The 11,037-nt window shown below is 47.0% G+C and overlaps 1 protein-coding gene and 1 pseudogene across 1 annotated transcript; both read right to left on the reverse strand.

Moving 5' to 3' along the window:
• Window positions 1–1,301: 1,301 nt before the first annotated feature.
• On the reverse strand, window positions 1,302–10,775 carry LOC136654186 (zinc finger protein 436-like). Its single transcript, XM_066631106.1, has 4 exons — window positions 10,631–10,775; window positions 8,761–8,862; window positions 7,385–7,513; window positions 1,302–4,412 (listed from the first exon to the last, which is right to left on the reverse strand). Exons 3-4 carry the CDS (start codon window positions 7,488–7,490, stop codon window positions 3,493–3,495), a joined length of 1,026 nt encoding a protein of 341 aa, XP_066487203.1. The 5' UTR covers window positions 7,491–7,513; window positions 8,761–8,862; window positions 10,631–10,775; the 3' UTR covers window positions 1,302–3,492.
• LOC136655017 (5S ribosomal RNA) lies at window positions 4,698–4,817 on the reverse strand (annotated as a pseudogene).
• Window positions 10,776–11,037: the final 262 nt, after the last annotated feature.

The following is an 11,037-nucleotide window of genomic DNA, read 5'->3' on the forward strand; positions in this document are numbered from 1 at the left end:
TAGTCCAGAGAAGAGGTGGTGGAGTTCGGAAGTGTTGACAGAATCAGACTCCGCCACTGAGAAGTCAATACCTGTGGTCTACAGGGACCGCCTAGGCTGGAAGAAGCAGTGCAGTAACAGGGAGGATCTCATAAATAGAAACCAGGACCTGCAAGGTGACTGACTAGAACAGGGGTGCCAAACTCATTTCATACGGAGGGCCACATACCATTCATGATGCCTGCTGAGGGCTCGAAGTGATGTCATTAGGCAAGAAGTGATGTCATTAAACAGGTCAGAACCAAAAATGCACACTTTTTACTCACTTAGGAACTCATTAGCTGCAAAGGACAGAAAACACACAAATCTTGATCATGTTTCAAGATATGGGAGAGCCCAATCTTCATGTGGACTGCCCTTTCAGCTGTAACACCTCAGCACTGCTCAGCAGCTGAGAGCCTGAGGGCTGCATAAAAAGCTTCCGTGGGCCACATTCCGGCCCCGGGGCCTTATGTTTGACACCCCTGGACTAGAAGGTTAATGTGGAAAGAGAAGGTGGTATGTTTGTTTGCATCAACAACACAGATGCTTTCATGCCTGTGCCAGTAAATCTCTTTTCTCCCATTCTAAGGATGGTGAGGGAGAATTCCCATGCCCACCCATCCTCTTGTGAATGTTCAGTTGCACCCCCTTTCTGGCTTATGTTCCTTATGCACCATTGCAATTTCCTTCAAACTGAGTCTGGCTTAAATGTGTGAAGGACTACTTCTCCATCCTTCCATTCTATCACACAGGGCTTGATCCATACCGGAGTGCTTCCGACTATGACAAAGGATGCTTTATATCTAGTTTCAACCCATTACACGTATAACAGTTGAATGCCTCTAGAAACCAAGATATCCTGAGCTGTATGCATGCCAAATTGCACTTGTTTTTTCTGTTGTGAAAGGCCTGTGGGGGAGAATGAGAGAAATAGACTATTCTTGAGGATGCCATGAATCATACTAGCTCAGAGTGAAGGCTGGGTCTTTGGGGATGCTTGGTGACAATTATTTAAAAATCATTATTTTATTTTTGATGGCATTTCCATTGCACCCCAGAGTCCCCTCAGCGCTTCTTACAGAATCCCCTTTGTATTTTTACTGTTTGTTTAATAAAAGGTCCCCGACTGTAACAGACTTGGAATCTAAATTAGATAATTCTAGGACACAAAGATGGGAGAGGACGGAGTGCAAAGACCTAGAAGATCAATAAATATATTTGTCATTTTATAGAACTGAGAAACCCTCCCCCCCCCAAAAAAAACAACCAAACCCCTCCCCCTGAAATAGGAATACACTGTCAATGAAAAGTTGACTTAACATCAATGTGGGTTCCAGCCCCAATGAATCATCTTAATGATCCTTAGCTTTCTTCTTCTGCAACTTGGTTGCCTCCTATTTTGGTTGTCAATCAAAACATTATGTCTTCCAGGAGTCAAAACCCAATTCAGTATCGGAAGAATCCAGTGAAAACATGTTATTTGTCTCTCCAACTTTCCTGTACACATTTCGGCACATTCCTCCTCTTTCCCATTTTCCCCAGATCTAACCCTTTCTAAGCTAGTGGCAAGTCATCCCCAAGCTGCTTCTTTCTCCCATGCAAGACTAAATGGGAAGTTGGAGGTGAACAGTCGTCAAGGCCTGAAGGTTTAAAAGAAGCATCGGAAATAGTCGTCTACTATTGAGGCAGAAAACATAAATCGCACTGGATGAAAATGGGTAGGGGAATCTTCATAAGTATAGGTTGTGAAGCTTAAATGAAAATAGAAACCACAGTGGACACTATAAAGATGGCGACCAAAACTGCCAACTCCCTCACCTAGCAACCAATAGTCTCAGTAACCAAACTGCAAATCCTCTCCCTTCTTAATAAACTGCTGCACCAAGAGGTCAGCCCTCAGCTACACAGCAATCAACAGTTCTCAACAATGAAGTTACCATTTTCTCACTTCCCTTACACCCAGAGCAATGTGACCAACCAGGAAACAAAAATCCTTCACAAGCAAGCAACCAGCTTCACATGGTAGCCAAGCCAACCTCGCTTCCTTTGAACCGGCTGGATCAGATAAATAAATAAAATCCGCTCCAAAGCATTCAACTGGTGCTATCACCCTTCCTCCCACTAGGAACCAACAACTGAAGAACCAGTCCTGGCCTGACCTTCTCTCTCAACTAAGGTCCTGTTCTCACTTTGGTAGCGAACCTGCGTGACTCTACTTCAGACTGCAAGTGATGGCCCAGGTGACAGAATGAACCTCCACTAAAATTTAGAGCTGCCTTCCAACAGAAAAAGAGCATATCAGCATATCTTACTGGGGAGAGCATTCAGGCACCTGAGCTCCCACATGTTGTCTGAAATGGCATAGCCCTCACCACACATTAACTACATCTGCACGAACTAGTCCTAAATGTGATATTGTAACACAACTCTGCATTCATGTCCCTTCCTAGCAACACTTGGCTTCCAAACCGGCCAACAATTTCCTGTGCGAGAAAAAGTGAGAAAATACTTTATCCTCACACAGCCACTGTCCCATCCAATAAACAAACTACTGATGTTTCACTAATGCCACTGCACCACCTCTTCATCAACTGTGACTCATGTTTTACCCTTTCTTGGGAAGCAATGGCTACAGAGATTATTGGCAAAGCTCACCCACTCTGGTCCTGTACATACTTACTGGGAGTTATCTCCATTGAATAAAGTAGAACTTACTTCTGAGAAAACAGGCATCAGATGGTGCTGTCAATCTCCCATTCCAATTTACCATGAACTCAAATACTGTTCTTCACCAACAATAGATAGGACCCTTATGATGACATGACCAACTTTACCATCCTCCTTGGACAACCAGAGTTACTGCAATCTCTAGTAATTTAGTCATCTGGATGCCAACACAACATTCCTTTCTCTAACAACCACCAGTTATCACCATCAATTCTACAATCCCTTCCTTTTTTAAGGGAACAGTTGACCCCATAACTACACTTAACTTTGCTCTATCAACCAATTTCAGTTGCTGCCTGGGAAACCACTCCCTGAATCATCCTGGCAATCAGTTCACCCTTTCTCCTTAGCAACTAGCCACTGATGGTAACCAACTACCCTTGCTCAGTTACCCTGGTAACCAATGCACTGTCCTAGCACATAGTTTTCCTGTGCCATTTCATCCTTAAAATGCTCAAGTATTAGTGTTATCCCCAGTGTCCAACCCAGCCCCCCTTAATAACTAAGAGCCCCCAGTCAACTTTCTTGCCTAGTGTTCAATAAACTCTTAAGTATAAAACCATGAGTTCTTGGGTCACCTTGGTAACTACTTCCCTCCCTAGCAACCAATCACCCATCACCAGTTCTTCTTCCTAATGACCAATCTGATCCTGGTAACCAACAGCCTCAATCCCATGCAATAGCCAATCCCTTCCCAGCAAATGACAGCTGCCAGAATTACTGCCCCTCCTCCTGACCATGCTTCTATTCCACCCCCCACTGCCACCCCATAATCCTCATAGAGTGTGGGTCAATGTGAGATGGAGACGGCAGTGGCAGCATGGACGATGGGAGGGGCGGCCCAGGAGACGTTGGTGATATCTGAGGGGACAGAATTTGTTCTGAGTCTCCATCCCTGTCACTGGGCAGGTGGGCAAACGCCGTCCAGATGCCTCGGGGGCGTGGCTTGTCCCCAGGGGCAGGAGCAGGGTCGCCGTGAACACGCTGGTGGCGAATGAGGGTGGATGACCGGCCAAAGCTCTTGCCACAGCGAGCACAACGGTAAGGGCGGGCACCTGTGTGGGTCCGCTGGTGCACTGTGAGGTAGGAGCTGTCCCCATAACGTTTGCCACAAACATTGCACTTGAAAGGTTTCTCGCCTGAGTGAATGATCTGGTGACGGATGAGGTGGGAGCTCTCAGAGAAGGACTTGTCACACTGGGTGCAACGGTAGAGCTTGACGCCCGTGTGTGTGCGCTCATGACGTACCAAGTCTGACCTCTGGGAGAAACTCTTGGGGCATGACCGGCACCCAAATGGTCTTTCCCCTGTGTGCACCCGCTGGTGCCGGATCAGGTGCGAGCTCAGTGTGAACTGCTTCCCACAGTCAGGGCAGTCAAAAAATCTTGGGGTAGCAGCACCCACACGGCGGTAACCTAAGCGACAGTGACGGCTGCCCCAGGGACGCCTCCCTCGGGTGGGTCTTCCTCCTCTAGCCTTGACACTGGTGACATCATCGCTGCCACTGCCGCCACTACCCTGCAGGGCCTCACAGGCCTCTTCCCAGTCCAGCACCGGTGAGGAAACCATGGGGGGATCCTCTGGATGGATGTGATCGAGTGCATTGGGAGCTTCCTCCTCCTCTTCCTCTTCCCATTCTTCATTTTCACTGGTTGTTCCATCATCTGATGAGACACATAGAGGGCACCAGAAAAAAGAATGTATTTTATGAATATCATGTGCTTTAAAAACATGCATTATACATTATAACAACGAATTGAATAGATGCCACTTAAAATGTTAAGAGTTCACTCCTCAGCTCACAGAGGAGAATGCCTGCTGAAAAAGAGATGCTTGAACTACAGGCTAAAGACAGGTAGTGAAGGGGCCATGCAAACGTCTGGGAGGGGGCGAAATCCCATAAAATGAACACTGGTTGGCAACCTTCAGTCTCGAAAGACTATGGTATAAGCCTACAGCACCCGGTATTCCCAGGCGGTCTCCCATCCAAGTACTAACCAGGCCTGACCCTGCTTAGCTTCCAAGATCAGACAAGATCAGGCATCTGCAGGGTAACAGTTGCTGCAAGAACACCACCACTACCACTTTTCTGAAGGAAGCAGGACACAGAAAAGATCCCTGCTGAAGATCCTAATGCATAGGGAGGTTCATATGGGAGAAGCCAATTCCAAGCTGCCGAATCACGCAAACTGTCAAAATAACGATTGCAACCCACTTCCGGTTTCATAACCGAAAACCAGAAGTGGGTCACGATAGTTATTTTGAGTGTCTGCACACTTTGGGGGGCCCTGCGGAGGCTGGCATGGGGCTCCATGCAGCCTGCTGCAAGCTCTGGTAAGTGGAAGCAAACCCCTGTGACCCTTGACAGCAATGCAATTCTGGTGATCATGTCGCTGCCTTCCCCCCTCCCTGCCTCTTAAGAATGAAAAGGCCAGAGCATCGAGATACTCCAGTTTAAGAATCACAGGTATATGGCTATAAAGGTACTAATCTGCACCTTGAATTTAGTCTATAAACAAATGGGGAACCAGTTCAGATGAAAGCAAGGGAATAGCTTGATCCCTGCATCAGGCTCTAAAGAGCACTCTGGTTGCAGAATTTGGGACCAGCTGCTGCCTCCAAACACCTTTCAAGAGCAGCCCCGTGTAGACCATGTTATAGTAACCGAGTCTCAGTGTGACCAGGACATTGGCAATAGTAGCCAGATTGTCTGTCTCCAAAGAAAGGCACACCTGACTGAAGCAATGCAAAGGCAATCCTAGCTGTAACCTAAACATCCAGAAGCAAGACAAAGACTGCAAACTTGATGCTCTGCAGGACATGTTACCCTATCCAGAATATATTTTACATGGATTCTCAGACTGGTTTTCCTACTGAGTGGAGACTCCTCTGTCTTGTTCAGATTTAATTTCTGCCTGGTGCAACCACACCCAGTCTATCACAGTTGCCAAAAACATGGATTCACAGCACAATCCCATGTGTCTACTCAGAAGTAAATCCCACTGTGTTTAATGGGGCCTACTCCCAGGAAAGCATTATTGGATTGCAGCCTCAGAATCTCCCCTGCTTCCCTAGGGTCAGCTGGAAAAGAGAGGCAGAGCTGGGTGTCTTCTGAATGGCGATGTCAACCAGGCCCAAACCTCTGAGAGGCCTCTTCCAGCACTGTCATGGAGATGTGAAACAGTATGGAGGGAGGATGTGACCCTGAGGAGCCCCTCAGGTTAAATACTGCAGAGTCAGGCAACACTGCCCCATACCACCTTTGGGAACCTGTTCTCCAGGTAGGACTGGAACCAGTGTGACACAGTTTCCCAGTCCAGTAATGCAGCCCAGAAGGATATCATGGCTGCTGGAATCAAAAGCTGCAGAGAGGTTCAGCAGAATCAACAGGGATGCATTCTACCTGGTCAATTCGTTAAGGCAACCAAAGCAATTTCAGTCCCACACTGAAGTCAGTTTGAAAAGGACCCAGAAATCACTAGTGACCTATTGTATATGAATCAGGATGCTGGGGAGTCAAGTTGTCATGGTCACTTTGCTCAAGCTAAACAGGTTTAGGCCTGGCCACAGCCTGCATGGATGGCTGCTTGGGAACTCCACGTGAGCTGCACTGAGATTCACCAAGAAGAAAGGCAGGATATAAACATGGAGAAATTAATAATTCGCTTTCTAAACCCAAACTGACACTCAACCCCACGCCACAGAGAACCTCTTCTTTATCTAAGCACTGCTCATTTCTGCACATTGATTTATTTTATTTTTAATAAGTCTACTTTTTCCACCTCGAGCTTGTCTTTTAAATGTAGCTCTGGATTGAAAGAACTGTGCAACTAGCTTTGCAAGCTCAAGGCAAGGTGACCAGCTGTCATAACCACAAAAGAGGACCTGACACCCCAAAATGCAGGACATCCAAAAAATGTAGGGCATGAAAAAATAAAAGCTAAAAGCACTCCTATACTGATTTCACGTGGTTAATTTAAACACTATATTATTTATTCAATTTTAAACTATATTACATATAATTTATTACATATCATCTATTCATTACAAGAAGGCTCTGCGCTGCCTGATCACAGGGAAAAAGAGGATGTTTAAATTTTTTCCCAGGACACAAGGCTAAAAAAAGAGAACATGTTCCTAATAAGAGGACATCTGGGCACCCTGGCCTAAAGGGTCCTTGCGATTCTGTTCCTTCAACAACAGTCACATGGCTAGCCAATTTTGCATTTTTTCTTGATGAATTATCTGCACAGTTTCTTGTGCTCTGTCATTCATTGATTACATTCATGTACCAATGCTTTCTACCAAAGCACTCAAGGCAGTTTGCAGCTGAAAACAGCTTAGCTGGTAAGAAACACAACCATCCATTTGATCCATTCCCAGTTGCTGCTGCCAGCATCACTATCCTTCTTCCTGACTACACTTCTGTTTTTTACCTACTCCACCCCCCCCCCACAGTCATCCATAACCCTAAAGGAGAGACCATCAACACATGACATCAGCACAGATCATATCAGAGATGACCAGTTTGAGTAAGGTAGGCCTTACTAGAACTGGCAGATAAGGGTACTCAAAAGGGCTTTGGTGGCACACTTGAGCCTCTCCCATCGCCAAAATGGTCTTGCTGCTCCCTCACCTGTGTGGGCATCTCTTGGGCTTTTGCTTCCCCTTTCCTCCAGTTCTTGCTGCAAGTCCTGGTCCAAGCCTCGCGGTTCTTCCCTTTGCTCCATCCAGGAGATCATGCTTGATTTAACTAGCGGGAATCCTGTCCATAAGGAAAAAGCAGACTGTGAAATTAGTGTTCAGAATGGAATGGACAGGGATCTCAACCCTATGTGCCAGGTTTTTTAAAAATGTTTTTCTTGTTTCTACTGGTTTTTTTCAACTTTCAGTGTGAAAGTTTATAGTTTGTAAAGAAAAAAAAATTACAAGGACTCTTGTGTTTCTATTTTTTCAAACTCTAATCCACCTTGCCCCTCCCTTTCACTAATAGGCAATGAAATAAGCTAGTGTGTGAGTGTTAAAAGATACAAGTTACTCACTGGAAAAAAATGAGCCAGTGTTATATACTGGCCATTACAACTGCACCTGACTGCAACTGCATACACACTTAGTTGGGAATAAGTCCCTTTGAACTCAGTGGAGCTTACTTCTGAGTAAATACGGCTGGGATTGTGCTGTATAAGTGTGTGCTAGGAAGTCCTCAGTTCAACTCTTGGCTCTGCCATGAATTCACTTGGGGGACCTAGGCAAAGCACTCTTTTTCAGACTCCTATCTGCAAATCAGGAAAAGAATGCTGGCCTACCCTATAGGGTTGCTGTAACACATGTGAAGTACTTTCAACACTCAGGAAGCTTGATAATAATGCAAAGCATAACTATTTTGTGATTCTTTGTCTTCAAGGCCTGGTTGACACACGAAGCAGAATGAAGTGCTAGGATCCTGATGGAATTGAATGGAAGGTGGGATGCTGTCTTATTCCTAGTTGGTTCGGTTAGCTCAGTACTGTTTGGCACTCACTGGCAGCAGTTTCAGAGGGGATATTTTCTCTGCGCTACCTGGAGGAACCAGAGGTTGAACTGGGCACCTTCAATGTGCAAAGCAGCTGCTCTATCACTGAACTAAGGCTTCTCCTGGACTTTACCACTTCAGACTGCCGATGGAGGAATGTAATTTTTTAAAATACTCTTCTATGTAAAAAGCTTTCTGCCGGTAAAGAAGCAAGAACATCCAAAGCAAAAGTACAAGCCTGGCCCACTCCCTCTGTGAGAGTTTTCTATTTGTAGGGAGTTCATTTTTATACAGTGGTTATTCAAAAATCCCTCTCTGTAAGTGCTACAGCCCATTCCACAACTTCATTCTGCTGCTGGATGTGTGGAGCAGGCTCAAGAAATCTGCAGTCACACTTGGTCTGCAGGAAGAAGAGCAACCTAAAGGAAAATAGATCCAGATGAGCTCCTGCTCGTACAATGATGCCATTACAAAGCACTCTGTGAGATCAGGCTCCTTACCCAACGATAGGGTGTTCCCTTAATTCTCCCACATGATCTCTCAGTAGAGCTCCTTCTGACATTCATCCAGGACACTCCACTCCACCATGGCAGCCCCTGCCCCTGTAACAACACATACTCTTAAACAGCATGCAAATCCACCCCAGCTCATTTTCCTCTCCTGCTCCTTAAAGGTCAGTTTCCCAGGGCTCCCTCCCAAAGCACCATGCAATATCATCATACTATAACATGTATCCCAAAGAAAGTCAATTTCAGAAGCAGCATTATACCACAAAAGAGCACTGATCCACGTAGCACAGGCTGTCTTTGGTGGCTGGCAGTGCATCTCGGGCTAGGAGGTGCCTTTCTATCCCAGCTTTACCAAGAGATGCTGTCAGGGATCAAAGTTGGGACCTTCTGCATGCAAAGTGCACATGCCACTACTGAGCCACAGACCATCTCCAAGTTTGCCCACTGCTCTCTAGCCACACTCAAATGCTGCCCACATACTCTGTTAACATAAGAAGGCTTTGCTGATCCCATTTGTATCCCACTCCTCCAAGGAGCTCAAGATGATGGTAAAAATGGCCCTACTTTATCCACACAGCAGTCCTCAAGGTAGGCTCAGCTGAGAGTGAGCAACGGGCCCAAGGTTGAGGGCTTCTTGGCTGAGCAGATGTCTGAAGCTGGGTCTCCCTGGTCCAAGCTGTTTACGTGTGTTGGGGCGGTGGTTATGATTCTGCATAGAATCTATGATAGGATAGATTCTACATAGAAACTACTCTAAGCTAGGGGAAATGAAATGACCCCCCCCCCACACACACACATTAACAGAAATCCTCCAAATACACAAGGAATTTCAGTTGCAGAACATTCTGGGGGTGGAAGGTAAGAGAGACATGATCACAGGGGTGGATCACAAGTTCAGGTGGGAAGTGTGATCAGTGCTGGATGGGGATATTGTTAGAAATAATATATAAAGCTGCCTTAAACTGAGTCAACTATTCTTTCCCAGCCCATCCATTAGAGACCCTTCTCACAGGACATGCAGGATTTGAACTGGGAACCCTTCTGTGTGCAATGCATGGGCTCTGCTTGCAAGCCCTGACTGCTTCCCACAGTCAGAAGATGGGTGAAGCCAGAATTTATGAGGAAGAGCAGGTTCCAAGAAGGTTTCTGAGGATGCTTGCACAAGATCACATTCTTCTATTCAGGATTAATGTATCTGGCACAGCTACCCCCACCACTATGAGATCTGTGGCACCCATAACAGAAGGAAATGCTCATTAACCCCACACTATGACACTGCTCTCAGCAACACCAGTGGCTCTGGTTGCACCCTTAGAAGATCTCCGAGTAGCTTCATTTGTGGCTGTCGGGTCAAAGAGAGGAGGAGAAATCAGAGATGTGGAAAAGAAAGTTCTGACAGAGTGGGAAGGGGGGGTTGCTGATAGAATAGCAAGGGGGAGACCTGCAGACAGCCACCCCTTCTTTGTGCCATCCTCATGGAAATGTTTGCAGGGAATAACTGGCAGAGACCAGAAAAGGGGTACAGATGGGGGTGGCCCCATTCTCAGGCTGCAAGACAACTGGGGGGGGTAGGCAGAGGAGAGGAGGCTCCAGCCCCCTCCCCTCACTGGCACCCACCTTTGAAGCTCTGGGGTCTCCCCAAGTGCTTCAATGACAGCTGGCACAACCATGCCAGCGTCCCTTTCAAGGCTGCTGGGGGGGGGGGCGCCCTGCAAAGCTGTGCTGGTCCTCCCTGCCACCTGCCTGGGCTAATCACAAAGAGTCTCCCACCCCCTCCACTGGGAAGTTTATCCCCCCCCCGCTCCTCCCCTGTGCCCAGGCGCCGCTCAAGCCTGCAGCTCTGCCCGGGGAAGACGCTCACCCAGTGCCTCCTCTGGACGGTGGGCATCCCGGGCTCTCAGCGCTCTGCCTCCTTCTGGGAGGAGGAGAGGGGCGGGGGCGGTGGGTGGACTCCGGGGCCAGCCCCCTTCTCCACCCCCGGCTGGGAAGCCAGGCACACGCTCACCAGCCTGGTGCCCACAGGAAGTTCCATCACCATTCATGTCCCTCCCTCCAGTTTCTCTCTCTAGGATGGGGAGGAAATCAAAGCTCTATCGCTTTAACTCCTCTTTGGGGGGGGGGGGAAGAGGCTTTCCATGTTTTGCTTTTTCATATGCTAACAATCATATAAATCATATATATCATATGTACACATGCACTCCTATGTATATCCTATATATGATATATATGATATATATATCATATGTACACACACACTCCTATGTATAT

This window comes from Tiliqua scincoides, chromosome 5 (assembly GCF_035046505.1).
Source record: "Tiliqua scincoides isolate rTilSci1 chromosome 5, rTilSci1.hap2, whole genome shotgun sequence".
NCBI lineage: Eukaryota > Metazoa > Chordata > Lepidosauria > Squamata > Scincidae > Tiliqua > Tiliqua scincoides.